Source organism: Choloepus didactylus, chromosome X (genome assembly GCF_015220235.1).
Source record: "Choloepus didactylus isolate mChoDid1 chromosome X, mChoDid1.pri, whole genome shotgun sequence".
Lineage (NCBI taxonomy): Eukaryota > Metazoa > Chordata > Mammalia > Pilosa > Megalonychidae > Choloepus > Choloepus didactylus.
In genome coordinates, this window is record NC_051334.1 from 78,942,792 (window position 1) to 78,960,679 (window position 17,888).

The 17,888-nt window shown below is 37.6% G+C and overlaps 1 protein-coding gene across 1 annotated transcript in view; it reads right to left on the reverse strand.

Moving 5' to 3' along the window:
• Window positions 1–17,888, reverse strand: part of LOC119522206 (serine protease 29-like) — a 63,973-nt gene that overhangs the window by 5,113 nt on the left and 40,972 nt on the right. The window contains 1 exon segment of the mRNA XM_037820834.1: window positions 560–728. Coding sequence (XP_037676762.1) covers window positions 560–728 — 169 coding nt within the window.

Sequence of the window (17,888 nt, forward strand, 5' to 3'; positions counted from 1 at the left end):
GGAACTAAAAGACATAATGGAAGAAGAAATCAGTGAGATTTTGCAACTGATTCTATGGGAGATGAAAGAATTGACACAATTCTGGTTAAAAATATTAGTGGTGGGCAGAATGATGTTACCTGCTACCAAGGCAGAAAACCTGGTGCTTCTTGTTATATTTGCAATAAAATACAGTCTCTTTAAATATCAGAGAAGACTTCCATTTGTCTTTGATTCAGTAGGCTCTGTTACACACTAAGACTAACAAATACAAAAGGATAGACATTGTCTTTTTCATTTGTGACTCCTCAGAACTTAGGCCTGAGTTTGGCAAAGGTGGACACTCCATACATGTATGTTGAGGGAATGAAGGATGGATGGATGGATGGAAAATAGGTTGGAAGAAGGAGAGGAGGTTTGACAGGGTATAGGAGCAAGCCCATTATCTAATTTCAGTACCACAATGGAGCCCTATCAACATCTTATTCACTCTGAAAGTATCCACCAGATGAATTCCTGAAAGGAAAGGGCACCTAACCATAACCCTAGCCCAAAGATCATTGAATCTGCCCTTACTCACATCTTTTGCAGACAGTTAGCTGTAGAAAGTATCCACCACCGACTCAATATAATGCCATGGCAATTTCCAGACATTGACACCAGCCATGGTATTTCATTGGAAATAGGCAATGGAGGTATGCTTGGAGTCAATAAACTTGAGCTAAGCAACTGCTTCTGAGTTTGAGAAACTGCAAAAAATATGAAAGCGATGGGGAGGGGTAAAGATAGCATGAAAAGCAACCCCCTATTTCAATGCCAATTACGTTTCTCACCCTGGAATGAACCACTCAATTTGAATGGCCTCAGGTAGAAAGTTTCTGCTACCCACCCAACATGCCTAATGCCCTAACTTCTCCACATGTGTGACTGTATGTGTGAGTGGGTCTGAATTTGTTAGTTCTACCATGATCACAACCTGATCTACTGATCTCCTCCTTCCCTGAGGAATTACTGAGGGAAATCTAGTATTTTCAGATGGTACAAAAGATATTATATCTGATTTAGGGGTAATAAAAAAGGAGAGAAAATAGGCAGAGAAGGAGGGTAGAAGAAGGAAGGGGAATATGTGGAAGAGGAAGTGTATGACCAGAAGTCAGGAGAATTGGAAAGTAGGAGGAGGCAGTAGAGGACAGGGGATGAAATAGATTGGAAAGCAATAGGAAGAAAAATAGGAATAAAAGAAGGAAACAGGGGTATATCTTCAGCAATTTCAAAAGAAGAGAAAGAGAAAAGGGTCTAAGTGTCTATGACTTACCACCACAACAGTAAGGAACCAAACAAAAAAAAAAAAAAATAGCAGATCCAAAGTGGAGCTCCCATGCTGGCTGGAGGGAAGTGATATGATGTGGGAGCTCCAGGGGCAACAGCAGCTCTAGTAGTCTACAGAGCAAGTTCAAGTCACAGAATGCCTGACATCATAAAATCTACTGTGAGATCATTGCCCTCCCCCTTCTATGATCAAACTAGGGCTGTTCAGGTGGGGACTTGGAAGAAGTGATATTTTGTTTGAAATCAAAGCATTTTATTCTTAAGTTCTAAGTTCTCTAGTCTATTATCATTATTATTTTAATTACTAGAATTTATTTTTAGAGCACGTTTACATTTATAGGAAATTGAGCATTTAGTACAGATAGTTCCCATGTACCCACTCTAGTCTCTGCTCACAGTTTCCCTCATAATTAATATCTTGCATTAGTATGGTACATTTTCAATTCATGAACCAATATTCATATATTATTATTAATTAAATTCCATATTTCAGTTTGGTTTCACTCTTTCTGCTGTATATTTCTATGGGATTTGAAAAATACATAGTGTTATGTATCCACAATTGCAGTATCATATAGAATATTTTCACTGCCCTAAAATGTTTCTGTTCTCTACTTGTTCATCCCTCTGCCCCTCTCTCCCAAACTCCTGGCAACCACTGAACTTTTCACTGTCTCTAAGTTTTATCTATTCCAGAATGTCATATGGTTGGAATAATACAGTTAGTAGCCTTTTAAAATTGACTTCTTGCACTAAGAAATATGTATTTAACTTTCCCCCATGTTTTTTGTGGCTTCATAGCTCATTTATTTTTATCACTAAATAATATTCCATGGAATGCATTTACCACAGTTTGTTTACACATTCACCTTTTGAAAGAAATCTTGTTGCTTCACATTTTTGCCAATTATAAATAAAGCTGCCATAAACATTTGTTTGCAGGTTTTTGTGTAGACAGAAGTTTTCAACACATTTAGGTTAATACCTAGGACAATGATTGCTGAATTTTATGATAATCCTATGTTTAGCTTTGTAAAAAATTGCTAGTCTTCCAAAGTGGCTGTGGTGTTTTGCATTAATATCAGTAATGAATGAGAGTTCCTGTTGCTCCACATCCTCACCAGCATTTATTATTGTCAGGTTTTGGGGGGATTTTAACCACTATAAGTGGTGTATAGTGGTGTCTCATTGTTATACTACTTTAAAATTCCCTAAAGACATACGGTGTTGAGCATCTTTTCATATGCTTATTTGCCATCTGTATATCTTCATTGATTAGGTGTGTGTTCAAATCTTTTCCCAGTTTTGTAATTGGGTTTTTATATTCTTATTGTTGAGTTTTCAGAGTTCTTTTGAATATTTTGGATACAAGTCCTTTATTAGATATTTGTTTTGCAAATATTTTTCACCTTGTGTGGTTTGTGTCTTCATACTTTGAACATTGACCTTTGCCAACCAGCAGTTTTTAATTTTAATGCGATCCAAATTATTATGTTTTAATTTCATGGATTGTTCTTTTGGTGTTGTTTCTAAAAAGTCATCACCAAATTTGAGGTCCCCTAGATTTTATCCTATATCATATTCTAGAGTTCTATAGATTCGTGTTTACATTTAGGTCAATGATCAGTTTTGAGTTAATTTTTGCTAAAGGTATAAGGTTTATGTCTAGGTTCATTTATTTTCAGGTGGTTATCCAGTTGTTTCAGCACCATATAGTGAAAAGATTGTTTTTTTTCCATTGAATTATCTTTGCATCTTAGTTTAATATCCTTGGACTATATTTCTGTGGGTCTATTTCTGGGCTTTTTATTCTGTTACATTGATCTATAATTCTATTCTCTTACAACATCACACTGTCTTGATTACTGTAGATTTGTAGTCAATCTTGGAGTCAGGTAAGTGTCAGTACTCCAACTTTCTTCTTCGTTACTTCATTGGCTATTTTGGGAGTTTTGCCTCTCCATATAAACTTTAGATTCAATTTATGGATATACACACAAAACTTGGGATTTTGATGGGGATTGCATGGAATCTATAGATCAAGTTGTGAGGAACTTACATCCTAACAATACTGAGTCTTCCTATTCATGAACATGGAATATCTCTCAATTTATTGATTTCATACATTAGGCTGTTGTAGCTTTCCACATATAGTTTCTGTACATAATTTGTTAGATTTGTATGAAAGTATTTCAAGAGCTATTGTAAATTGTATTTTTAAGTTAAAATTCCAATTGTTCATTGCAGATATACAGGAAAAATGAACTTTTTATATTGAACTTATAACCTGGAAAAATGCTATGATCTCGTTATTTCCTGGAGTTTTCCTTGGTCTTTGGAATTTTCTACCTAGACAGTCAAGTCATCTGTGAACAAAGCAGTTTTACATCTTCCTTTCCAATATGTATACCTCTTTTTTATTTTCCTTGTTTTATTGCATTAGCTAGGAAATCCAGTAAAATGGTGAATGTGGTGTACAGAATAAAAAATGACTTTTGGAAGTTAATCTTGTGCAATGCAAATTTTCTTAATTCATTTCTTAGCTCTAATAATTTTCTTGTGGATTCTTAGGGATTATTTATATAAAGGATCATGTCATCTGCAAATAGAGGTAGTTTTACTTCTTCCTTTCCAATATGGATGCATTTTATTTAATTTTCTTGCTTAATTGCTATGGCTAAAGCTTTCAGTTCAATGTTGAATAGAAGTGGTGAAAGTGGGCATTCTTGTGTTGTTCCTGATCTTAAGGGAAATGCTTTCTGTCTTTCACTATTGAGTATAATGTTAGTTGTGGAATTTTCATAAATGCTCTTTATCAAGTTGAGGACATTTCCTTCTATTCCAATTTTTCAGAGAAATTTTATCACAAAAGGGTATTGGATTTTGTTATAATTGATATTATCATGTGCTGTTTTGTATTCATTTTATTAATGTGCTTTATTATATTGATTTATTTTTAATGGTGAACTACCATCGCATCCTAGGAAAGCTCCCATGTTTTCATGTTGTACAATCATTTACATGTGCTATCAGATTCTATTTGATAGAATTTTTAAGGGTCTTTGAATCTATATTCATAAGGGAAATGATATATAATTTCATTTTCTTGTGATGTATGTATCTGATTTTCACATTATTACAATCCTGATATTGTAGAATGAATTAGGAAGAATTTCCTTCTCTCCGTTTTTTTATAGAATTGTTTGAGAAGTATTAGTGTTAATTCTTATTGAATGTGGTAGAATTCAGTGAAGTAATCTGGCCCTGGATTTTTCTTTGCCATGAGGTTTTTGGATTACCGATTCAATCTATTTATTTGCTATAGATCTATTAAGATCCCCTATAATTTCTTCTTTTCCTTTACAGTTTTCCTGTTTTTTTTTGTTAAAACAGTTTTACTCACACACAATAAAATCCATCCAAAGTGCACAATCAGTGATTCTTTGTATAGAAACAGCGTTGTGCATTCATCACCACAATCAATTTAAAAACATTCTCATTGCTTCAAAAAGAAAAGTACTGTGCCCTGTATAACCCTCTATTATTGACACTTAGCATTGGAATAGTACTTTTAACACAATTGATGAAAGAATATTACAATGTCACTGCTAACTATAGGCCATAGTTTGCATTAGTTGTATTTTTTTCCACAACCACCCTATTACTAACACTTGTAATAATGACATACATTTGTTCTAACTCATGGAAGAACATCCTTATATTTGTTCAATTAACCACAGCCACTGTCCACAACAGGGCTCACTATGACAAGCAGTCCCATGTTTTATCCTCTAGCTTTCCTTCTAGTGATATATTCAGCTTTAAATTCCCTCTTCAACCACAATGACACCCATAGTTCAGTGCTGTTAATTACCCTTACAGTAATGTGTTTCCATCACCTCTAACCATTACACAATATTTAAAAATCAAACTATTTAAAACTTCTGTACAAATCAAGAATCAGCTCCTGAATCTCTCCCTCATTCTAACTCCTTGTAAACTCTACTCTAGATTTTAACTCCATAAAAGGATTAGTACATTAGGATTCATGCATATTAGTGAGATCATACAATATTTTTCCTTTTGGGTCTGGCTTATTTCATCTATGTTGTGACATGTATCAGGACTTCATTCCTTCTTACAGCCAAATAATATTACATTGTATGTATATACCACATTTTGTTTACCCATTCAATGGTTGACAGGCACTTGGATTGTTTCTATCTTTTGAAAATTGTGAATAATGCCACTATGAACGTCAGTGTGCAAATGTCTGTTCATGTCCCTGCTTTCAGTTCTTCTGAGTATATACCAGGTAGTGGGATTGCCATATCATATGGCAATTCTATACTTAGCTTCCTGAGGAACTGCCAATCTTCCACAGTGGTGTCAGCATTCTAAATTCCCACCAGCAGTGAATGACTGTTCCTATTTCTCCACATTCTCACCAAAACTTGTAGTTTTTTGTTTTTTTTTTTAATAGTGGCCAGTCTAGTAGGTGTGAAATGATATCTCACTGTGATTATGACTTGCATTTCCCTAATACCTAGTGATGTTGAGCCTATTTCCATGTGCTTTTTAGCCACTTGTATTTTCTCTTTAAAATATGTCTATTCAAGATATTTGCCCATTTTTAAATTGGGTTGTTTTCCTTTTTATTGCTGTGTGTATAATTTCTTTATATATTCTGGATATTAAACCCTTAATGGATATGTGGTTTCCAAATATTTTCTCCCATTGAGTAGAGTGACTTTTCACTTTCTGGACAAAGTCCTTTGAAGAACAAAAGTATTTAATTATGAGACGGTTCCATTTATGTATTTCTTCTTTCATTGCTTGTGATTTGGATATAAGGTCTAAGAAACCATCTCCTACCACAAGATCTTGAAGATGTTTCCATACATTTTCTTCCATGAGTTTTATGATTCTACCTTCATATCCAAAAGAATGAAAGAGGACCCCTGTTCTAGTTTGCTAATGCTGCCAGAATGCAAAACACCAGAGATGGACTGGCTTTTATAAAAGGGGGTTTATTTGGTTACACAGTTACAGTCTTAAGGCCATAAAGTGTCCATGGTAACACATCAGCAATCAGGTACCTTCACTGGAGGATGGCCAATGGTGTCTGGAAAACCTCTGTTAGCTAGAAAGGCACATGGCTGGTGTCTGCTCCAAAGTTCTGGTTTCAAAATGGCTTTCTCTGAGGATGTTCCTCTCTAGGCCTCAGCTCCTCAAAAATGTCACTCTTAGTTGCACTTGGGGTATTTGTCCTTTCTTAGCTTCTCTGGAGCAAAAGTCTGCTTTCAACAACCATCTTCAAACTCTCTCTCATCTGCAGCTTCTGTGCTTTCTTCAAAGTGTCCCTCTTGGCTGTAGCTCCTCTTCAAAACATCAATCACAGTTGCACTGAGTTCCCTCTGTTCATTTATAAGGCTCCAGTGACTCAACTTAGACCCACCCTGAATGGGCAGAGCAACACCTCCATGGAAATTATCCAATCAGAGTCATCACCCACAGTTGGCTTGGGTGCATCTCCATGGAAACACTCAAAGAATTTCAATCTAATTAACACTGATAGGTCTGCCCACACAAGATTACATCAAAGATAATGACATTTGGGGGACATAATACATTCAAACTGGCACAACCCCTATCTCACATCTTATGCAAAAGTTAACTTAAAATGGATTAAAGTGGAAGAGACTGTTCTGTCCCTTTGAGTAGATTGGAAGCCTTGTCAAAAATCATAAACATGAGGGTATATTTCTGAACTCTCAGTTCAATTCCATTAACCAATATATGTATCTTTATTTCAGTACCATGCTGTTTTGACCACTGTAGCTTTGAAATATGTTTTAAAGTCAAGAATTGTAAGTCCTCCAGGTTCATTCATTTTCAAGATTTTTTTGGCTACTCAGGGCCCTTTGCCCTTCCAATAAATTGTGGTAGAATTGACGTTTTAACTATATTTAGTCTTCTGATCCATGAACATGGTATATCCTTCTATTTATTTAGATCTTCTTTTACTTCATTTCACAATATTTCATAGTTTTCTGTGTATGGGTACTTTATATCCTTGGTTAAATTTATTACAAGACATTTGGTTATTTTTGTTGCTATTGTAAATGGAATTTTTTTCTCAGTTTCCTCTTCAGATTGCTTATTACTACTGTATAGAAACACTACTGATTTTCCATGTTGAACCTGCATCTCACCACCTTTCTAAACTCATTTAGTAGCTCATATGTTTGCTGAACTCCTTTATATACTTTCTAAATATAGGACAATGTCATCTACAAAGAGTGAAAATTTTACTTCCTTTCCAATTTGCATGCATATTATTTCTCCTTCTTGCCTAATTGCTCTAGTTAGAATTTCTAGCACAATGTTGAGTAACAATGGTTACAGTGGGCATTCTTCCTTTGTTCCAGATCTTAGAGGGAAAGCTTTAAGCCTTTCAGTATTGAGCACAATGTTAGGTTTGGGTTTTTCATGTATACCCTTTATCATGTTGAGGAAGCTTCTTTCTCTTCCTGTCTTTCAAGTTGATTTTGCAAAGAAAGAAACCTGAATTTTGTCAAATGACTTTTCTCCATCAATGAAGGTGATCATGTGGTTTTTCTCCTTTGACTTGTCAATATGGTGTATTACATTAATTTATTTCTTGTGTTGAATCACCCTTGCATACCTGGAATAAAACACACTTGATCATGGTATAATTATTTTAATGTTCTTTTGGATTTGATTTGCTAGTACTTTGTTGAAAAATCTTGCATGTGTATTCATTACAGAAATTGGTCTGTTTTGCTTTCTTGTAGTATCTTTATCTGGCTTTCATATTAGGGTTATGTTGGCTTCATAGAATGATTTAGGTAGTGTTCCCCTCTTCTTCAATTTCTTGGAAGAGTTTGGCCAGGATTGATATTATTTCTTCTTGGAGTGATTGGTAGAATTCACCTGTGAAGTCATTTGGTGCTGGGCTTTTCTTTACTGAAAGGTTTTTTTTTTCTTTTTATGTAATTATTTTATTCTTTTTAACTTTATTTATCAAAAAATTAAAACAGATAAACAAACCAAAAACAAAAATCAATATTTCAAACAAAACAAAGGATTAAGGAAAATGAATAACCTAAAATAACTACATTGCTTCCAACATGATCATACCATAACCAAGAAAGTTTGCAAACTATAATCATTCCTGAGCATTCCCATAACATTGAGATTACCATCAATAGCTTATCTTTATTAGATTATCTTTCCCCATTCACTAGTTATGTATATCTTTATGTATTCTACATTCTACATTATAAAATAGTTGTGCCAGTTTGAATGTATTGTGTCCCCCAAACGCCATTATCTTTGATGTAGTCTTGTGGGGCAGACGTTTTGGTGCTGATTAGATTTGCTTGGAATGTGCCCCACCCAGCTGTGGGTGATGACTCTGATGAGATATTCCCATGGAGGCATGGCTCCACCTATTCAGGGTGGGCCTTGATCAGTGGAGCCATATAAATGAGCTGACTCAAAGAGAAGGAACTCAGTGCAGCTGTGAGTGACGTTTTGAAGAGGAGCTACAGCCAAGAGGGACACTTTGAAGAAAGTACAGGAGCTGCAGGTGAGAGAGTTTGAAGACAGCTGTTGAAAGCAGACTCTTGCTCTGGAGGAGCTAAGAGAGGACAAATACCCCAAGTGCAACTAAGAGTGACATTTTTGAGGAACTGCAGCCTAGAGAGGAACGTCCTGGGAGAAAGCCATTTTGAAATGAGAAAAATAGTTATTTTACACTTTTCACAGAGTTCACATTAGTGGTAACATACAATCTCTCTCTTTTTGTGTCTGGTATATTTCACTCAGCATTATGTCTTCAAGGTTCATCCATGTTGACATATGTTTCATGACCTCATTCCTTCTTACTGCCATGTAGTATTCCATCATCTGTATATACCATATTTTGTTTATCCACTCACCTGTTAAAGGGCATTTGGATTGTGTGCCGGTTTGAGTGTATTGTGTCCCCCAAATGCCATTATCTTTGTGGTCTTGTGTGGGGCAGAAGTTTTGGTGCTGGTTAGATTTGCTTGGTGTGTGCCCCACCCAGCTGTGGGAGATAATTTTGATGAGATGTTCCCATGGAGGCGTGGCCCCACCCATTCGGGGTGGGCCTTGATCGGTGGAGCCATATAAATGAGCTGACTCAGAGAGAGGGATCTCACTGAGTGCAGCTGGGAGTGATGTTTTGAAGAGAAGCAAGCTTGCTAGAAAGGAACGTCCTGGGAGAAAGCCGTTTTGAGGCCGGAGCTTTGGAGCAGACGCTGGCTGCCTTCCTAGCTAGCAGAGGTTTTCCGGACGCCATTGGCCATCCTCAGGTGAAGGTGCCCGGTTGCTGATGTGTTGCCTTGGATGCTTTGTGGCTTTAAGACTGTAACTGTGTAGTGAAATAAACCCCTGTTTTATAAAAGCCTATCCGTCTCTGGTGTTTTGCATTCTGCAGCATTAGCAAACTAGGACAGATTTTGGTACCAGGAGTGGGTACCAAATCATCTCCCACAGCTGGGTGGGGCACATTCCAAGCAAATCTAACCAACACCAAAACTTCTGCCCCACACAAGACCACAAAGATAATGGCATTTGGGGGACACAATACACTCAAACTGGCACATTCCACCCCCTGGAACCCAAAATGACATTATCTTTCCAAATACAAAACACATTCATTTCATCACAATATCACAGAAACTTACATCATCTCAGTAACAATAGTTAAGTACAAAATCTCATCAAAATCAATTTAGGCGTGGTGGGTCTTAAGGCACAATTCTCCTTTAGCCTTGGATCTGTGGACTTAGAACAAGTTATATGCTTCCAATATACAAAGGAGGGACATTCATAGGATAAACATTTCCGTTGCCATAAGGAGAAACAGTAAGGAAAACAGGGTTAACAGGAGCAAAACAGTTCCTAAAACCTGCAGGACAAACTCCAGTAGATTTCAAAGTCTGAGAGTCATTTACAGAACAACGTTGCATCCTTGGGGCTTGAGAGAGCGGGAGTCTAACCCTTCCTAAGGGCCTTCCTGGCAGCCCTTTCCTCTCCAAACGCTTAGGTGAGTGCTCCAACATTTCCACACATTGGGGAGACCACCTTCTCGGCCCCACCCTCCTTAAACCTCGGGGCAGCTCCCGGATTCCCTTCCATCTCCGGGGCACACGCTCAACCCCTTCAGAACAGCGCGGTGGCAGCCAGGCTCTCCCCAATTCCCTGGGAATGTGCTCCACCCTGTTTGGGGCTTGGGGTGGCAGGACATTTCCTGAGCAACGAGGCGGAAGGCCCACCCTCGACCTCCAGGGCAAACTCACCCTTTCCCTGCGTGTGGGCTGCTCCACTCTCTCAGCCCTAGACCTCCTGACTCCAGACCTCAACCTCCATGGCTCTGTCTTTGAAGAGATTTTTCCTTTAATTTTTTCCTTGTCTGTCTCCTCCAGTCCAGACCGGCAATGGCTCTGTCTATAAAGATCTTGCAAAAATTCTGTTCGCTTTGCATGAAGCACGCAGGGGTCAAAGCCATCAGACAATAGGACTTACCATAAATCCTTTCTGCTTAACTCCTTTTCCAGTCTTGGCTTGTACTGAAATGGCGTCTGGGTTCCATGTTTGGTTCCATCCTCACGTTGGGCTGTAGCTTCTGGGATTCCACCCCCTGGAAGCCTGTAATTTTCCAAGCCATCAACTTCTGGTTTCTTTGAACCCAAGAGTTCAGTTCTAAGTTTATCTCTCTCTGCTCGCATTTTACTATAAGCTGCAAGGAGAAGCCAGGATACATCCTCCACATGTAGTCTGGAGATCTCCTCAGCTAAATATTCCAGGTTGTTGCTTCCAAATTCTTCCTTCCATCTGACACCAGGACTCAATTTTGCCAAATTCTCTGCCACTTTAAAACAAGGATCGCCTTTCTTCCAGTTCACAACAACACATTGATCATCTCTGTTCAAGGCCTCATCCGAAGTATCTTTAGAGTCCATATTTCCACAAACAGTCTCTTTAAAGCAGTTTTGGCCTTTTCTATCAAGCTCCTCACAACTCTTCCAGAAACTCCCCCTTATCCATTTAAAAAGCCGTTCCAACATGTTTGGTATTTGCAAACTCAGGAGCAAAAGCACCCCACTTCTGGTACCAAAATCTGTCCTAGTTTGCTAATGCTGCAGAATGCAAAACACCAGAGATGGATAGGCTTTTATAAAACGGGGGTTTATTTCACTACACAGTTACAGTCTTAAGGCCACAAAGCGTCCAAGGCAACACATCAGCAACCGGGCACCTTCACCTGAGGATGGCCAATGGCGTCCGGAAAACCTCTGCTAGCTAGGAAGGCAGCCGGCATCTGCTCCAAAGCTCCGGCCTCAAAACCGCTTTCTCCCAGGATGTTCCTTTCTAGCAAGCTTGCTTCTCTTCAGAACATCACTCCCAGCTGCACTCAGTGAGATCCCTCTCTCTGAGTCAGCTCATTTATATGGCTCCATCTATCAAGGCCCACCCCGAATGGGTGGGGCCACGCCTCCATGGGAACATCTCATCAAAATTATCTCCCACAGCTGGGTGGGGCACACTCCAAGCAAATCTAACCAGCACCAGAACTTCTGCCCCACACAAGACCACAAAGATAATGGCATTTGGGGGACACAATACACTCAAACCGGCACAGATTGTTTCCATTTCTTGGCAATTGTGAAAAATGCCACTATGAACATCAGTGTGCAAATATCTGTTTGGGTCACTGCTTTCAGATCTTCTGGGTATATTCTGAGAAGTAAAATAGCTGGATTGAAGGGTAACTCGATATCTAGTTTTCCAAGTAACTGCCACACTATCTTCCAAAGTGGCTGCACCATTATACAGTCTCACCAGTAATGAATAAGAGTTACAATTTCTCCACATCCTCTCCAGCAGTTGTAGTTTCCTGTTTGCTTAGTGGCAGCCATTATAATTGGTGTGAGATATCTCATTGTGGTCTTAATTTGCATCTCCCTATTAGCTAGTGAAGATGAATGTTTTTTCATGTGTCTTTTAGCCATTTGTATTTCCTCTTCAGTGAAATGTCTTTTCATATCTTTTGCCCATTTTATAATTGGGCTGTCTGTACTATTGTCATTGAGTTGTAGGATTACTTTATATATGCAAGATATCAGTCTTTTGTCAGATACTTGGTTTCCAAATATTTTTTCACATTGAGTTGGCTGCCTCTTCACTTTTTTGACAAATTCCTTCGAGGTACAAAAGCTTTCAATTTTGAGTAGCTCCCATTTATCTACTTTTTCTCTTGTTGCTTGTGCTTTGGGTGTAAGATCTAAGAAGTGACCTCCTAATACAAGGTCTGGAAGATTCCGTGCATTATCTTCTAGGAGTCTTATGGTGCTATCTTTTTTATATTGAGGTCTTTAATCCAACTTGACTTAGTTTTTTATAGAGTGTGAGGTAGATCCTCTTTCATTATTTTGCATATGGATATCCAGTTCTTCCAGCCGCATTTGTTAAAGGTATGGCTATGTCCCAGATCAGTGGTTTTGAGGGTCTTATCAAAGATCAGTTGACATAGGTCTAGGGGTCTATCTCTGAATTCTTAATTCAATTCCATTGATCAATATATCTATATATCTATCTTTGTGCCAGTGCCATGCTGTTTTGGCAATTGTGGCTTTATAGTAAGCTTCAAAGTCAGGAAGTGTAAGTTCTCCCACTTTGTTTTTCTTTTTTAGAGTGTTTTTAGCAATTTGAGGCATGGTTCCCTTCCAAATAAATTTGATTACTAGCTTTTCCAAGTCTGCAAAGTAGGTTGCTAGAATTTGGATTGGAATTGCATTGAATTTATAAATGAATTTGGGTGGAATTGACATCTTAATGACATTTAGCTTTCCTATCCATGAACATGGAACATTTTTCCATCTCTCAAGGTCCCTTTCTATTTCTTTTGGTAAGTTATGTAATTTTCTATGTATAGGTCTCTTACATCTTTGGTTAAGTTTATTCCTAGGTACTTGATTTTTTTAGTTGCTATTGAGAATGGAATCTTTTACTTTTAGTGTCTCTTCAGTTAGGCCATTTCAAGTGTATAAGGACATTACTGAATTATGTGCATTAATTTTGTATCCAGCTAGTTTTCTAAACTTGTTTATTAGGTCAAGTAGCTGTGTCATTGATTTCTCAGGGTTTTCCAAATATAAGATCATGTCATCTGCAAATAATGACAGTTTTACTTCTTCCTTTCCAATTTGGATGCCTTTTATTTCTCTATTTTGTTGGCTTTCCCTGGCTAGCACTTCTAGCACAATGTTGAATAATAGTGGTGACAGCAGGCATTCTTGTTTCCTTCCTGATTTGGAGGGTAGGCTTTCAGTCTCTATCCATTGAGTACTATGCTGGTTGTGGGTTTTTCATATATGCCCTTTATCATATTGGGGAAGTTTCCTTCAATTCCTACATTTTGTAGTGTTTTTATCAAAAAAAAAAAAGATGCTGCATTGTTTTGAATGCCTTTACAGCATCTATTGAGACAATCATTTGATTTTTCCCTTTTGATTTGTTAATGTGTTGTATTATGTTGCTTGATTTTCTTATGTTGAACCATCCTCACATTCCTGGAATGAATCCAACTTGGTCATGGTGTATGATTCTTTTAATGTGTCTTTGGATTCGACCTGCAAGTATTTTGTTGAGAATTTTTGCATCTATATTCATGAGGGAGATTGGCCTGTACTTTTCCTTTCTTGAAACATCTTTACCTAGTTTTAGTATTAGAGTGATGTTAGCTTCATAATATGAATTAGGTAGTGTACCATTTTCTTCAATTTTTAGAAAGGTTTTAAGTAAGATTGGTGTCAGTTCTTTTTGGAAATTTTGGTAGAATTACCCTGTGAACCCATTTGACCTTTGGCATTTATTTGTGGGACGCTTTTAGATCACTGATTGGTTCCTTTGCTTGTGATTGGTTTGTTAGGCCTTCTATTTCTTCTCTGGACAGTCTAGATTGTTCATGTGTTTCCAAGAAATTGTCCATTTCCTCTACTTTATCTTGCTTGTTGGCAAACAGTTGTTCATAGTATCCTCATGATTCATTTTTAATTTCTTTAGGATCTGCAGTAATTTCCCCTCTCTCATTTATTATTTTGTTTATTTGGGTTTTCTCTCTTTTTTATTTTGTCATTCTAGCTAAGGAATTGTCTATCTTGTTGATCTTCTGAAAGAACCAACTTTTGGTTTTATTTTTTCTCTCTACTGTTTTTTATTCTCTACATCATTTATTTCTGTTTTAATCCTTGCTGTTTCTTTCCTTCTGGTGATTTAGGATTATTTTGCTGTTTATATTCTAGCTTCTTCAGTTGTTTCATTAGTTCTTTGATTTTAGCTCTTTTTTTCCTTTTAAATGTATGCATTTAGAGCTATAAATTCCCCCCTCAATACTGCTTTCACTGCATCCCATATGTTTTGATATGTTGTACTCTATTATCATTTGTCTCTAGATATTTAGCAATTTATCTTGCTATTTCTTCTTTAACCCACTGATTGTTTAGGAGTGTGTTGTTTAACCTACAGATATTTGTGAATGTTCTACATCTTTGATGGTTATTGACTTCTAGTTGAATTCCATTGTCATCAGAGAATGTGCTTTGAATAACTTCAATATTTTTACATTTATTGAGACTTGTTTTGTGGCCCAGCATATGATCTATTCTGGAGAAAGTTCCATGAGCACTAGAGAAGAATTTATATCCTGGTGATTTGGAATGTAACGCTCTATATATATCTATTAAATCAAAATTATTTATCACATTGTTTAGTTTTTCAATTTCCTTATTGTTCCTCTGTCTGGTTGATCTATCTATAGGAGAGAGTGATGTACTGAAGTCTCTCACAATTATTGTGGAAACATTTCATGCTTCCTTCAGTTTTGCCAATGTTTGTTTCAGGTAATTTGGGGAACCTTCATTGGGTGCATAGACATTTATGATTGTTATTTCTTCTTGTTGAATTGTTCTTTTAATTAATATATCATGTCATTTGCCTCTTATGGCATCCTTACATTTAAAGTCTATTTTATCTGGGACTAATATTGCTACTCCTGCTTTCTTTTGGCTGAAGCTTGCATGGAATATTTTTTCCATCCTTTCACTTTCTATTTCTCTGTGTCTCTGGGTCTAAGCTGAGTCTCTTGTAAGCAACATATTGATGGCTCATATTTTTAATCCATTCTGCCAATCGATATCTTTTAATTGGGGAGTTTAATCCATTCGCATTCAATTATATTACTGTGGAGTCAGTTCTTGAATCTGCCACCATATCCTTTGGTTTTTATTTGTAAGATATTTTTTCCCACTCTATTTCCTATTAGGTATTCTTACTAAAGCTCTTTAATTCTATGCCCTTCTCCATATCTCTGTCTCCTTTCATTTTTCTCTGCTATTAGGGATCCCTTTAGTATTTCTTGTAGGGCAAGTCTTTTCTTAGAAAATTCTCTCCGCATTTGTTTGCCTGTGAAGATTTTGAACTCTCCCTTGAATTTGAAGGAGAGCTTTGCTTGACACAAGATTCTTGGTTAGCAATTTTTCTCTTTCAAAATTTTAAATATGTCACACCACTGCCTTCTCACCTCCATGGTGGTCACTGAGAAGTCACTACTTAGTCTTATGTTGTTTCTTTTGTATGTGGTGAATTGCTTCTCTCTCGCTGCTTTCAGAACTTGTTCCTTATCTTCAGCATTTGACAATCTGATCAGAATATGTCTCTGAGTGGGTTTATTTGGATTTATTCTGTTAGGAGTCCATTGGGCATCTATGATTTGCATATTTATGTCATTTACAATGGTTGGGAAGTTCTCTCCAAGAATGTCTTTGGATACTCTTTCTAGTCCTTTACCCTTCTCTTTCCCTTCTGGACCACCAATTATTCTTATATTTGTGTGCTTCACATTGTCCATCATATCCCTGAGATCCTTCTCAAAATTTTTTTTATTTTTTCCTCCATTCTTTCTTTTGTGCTTTCATTTTGAAGCCTGCACTCTTCCAGTTTGCTTATTCTTTCCTCAGCTTCCTCTGTCTAGCACTGTTTGTCCAGAATCTTTTTAATTTGATCAACAGTTTCTTTTATTTCCATAAGATTGTGTATTTTTTATTTACTGTTGCAAATTCTTCTTTATGCTCTTCTAGGGTCTTCTTGATGTCCTTTATTTCTGAGCCACAATACTGGTGTTTGTGATTACTTCTATGATTAATTTCTCCAAGTTCTGAATCTCCTCTGATTTTTTAATTTGTGCATTTGGGTTATCCATATCTTCTGGTGTCTTCATATGCTTTATAATTTTCTGCTGTTTTTGACCTCTTGGCATTTGTTTATCTTGATAAGGTTCTTTCAGGGTATGCAGAATTATTTAAACAATTATCTACAATTTGACAGTGCTACAGCTTGATGCAGTGCACTTTTCTTAACCTACCAGCAGAAGGCACTCCCAAGCCACCTCTTGTCCTCAGTCCAGATCTCCCAAACTTCATTTATACAGCAAGTGGGGGTCCAAACCATGTGGATGTCCCAATCAGTGTACCAATTTTCTGTATGCAATGAAGACCACCATCCCTGTGTTTGGGGGTTGTGCCCTGTGCAGTTTGGCAGGGTAGAGGTCTTTAAGTCTTTAAGTTCCAGTACTCCCAGATGTCCCCAAGGGAGTAAACTGAGACTCCCTTCCATCCCTCTCTGCTATGGACCCTCAAATTCCTGGGGCTTGGTGTAAGGCTCCTGTCACTTATGGTGCAGCTTCCCTGCCTCTCAGCCTCTCATCCGTGTACCTGACAGGCTTCTCTGGGGAGGAGTTGTGCTGTCACAAGACAGCTGAATCCTAAGTTCCCTTGAGGAGGCACTTGGCCAAAGTGCTGTGAAGGGGTGGCTTACAGCCCACTTAAAAGATCATTGTGTGGGGCATGGAAAATAACCCACTTCTGCAGTCATCTGCTTGCTGCAGCAGCTTATCCAAAACTCAGAGGCCTTCAGCTGAGTGTGTGTAAAGGGCTATCACCCACACCAGTTACTGAGGTGTATGCCTGGGTCATGGAAGGCACTCCATGCCATGCTTAACTGCAGCTCCTGCTGCCATCATTCTGGCTAATCCCCAAGTCCCACTCTGACCTGCCTCCAACTGCAGCCCAAGTCCAGCTGCCATTACCAGCAGCTCTTCAGATCAAAGACTTACACAGTTCCAAATGTAGGCTCTTTGCTTCTCAAATTGCTCAAGCACAATGGAAATATAAGTCCTTGCCCAGCTGGTGGGATCCTGGAACCAGCATTCTTGAGCACTTTCTTTTATCTAGTGTTTTTCATGGAGGAGAATTTTCTTCTCTCTCCTAATCCACCATTTTAGATATCCAAAAGGTTTTATTTTAATTTAATCTTATTGAGATTGTTCGCATACTGTACAATTATTCAAGGATCCAAAGTGCACAATTCATAGCCCATGGTACCATCAAACAGTGTGCAGCCATCACCACAATTATTTTTTCAATTTTTAGAAATTTTCATTACTCCAAAAAGAAATAAAGACAAAA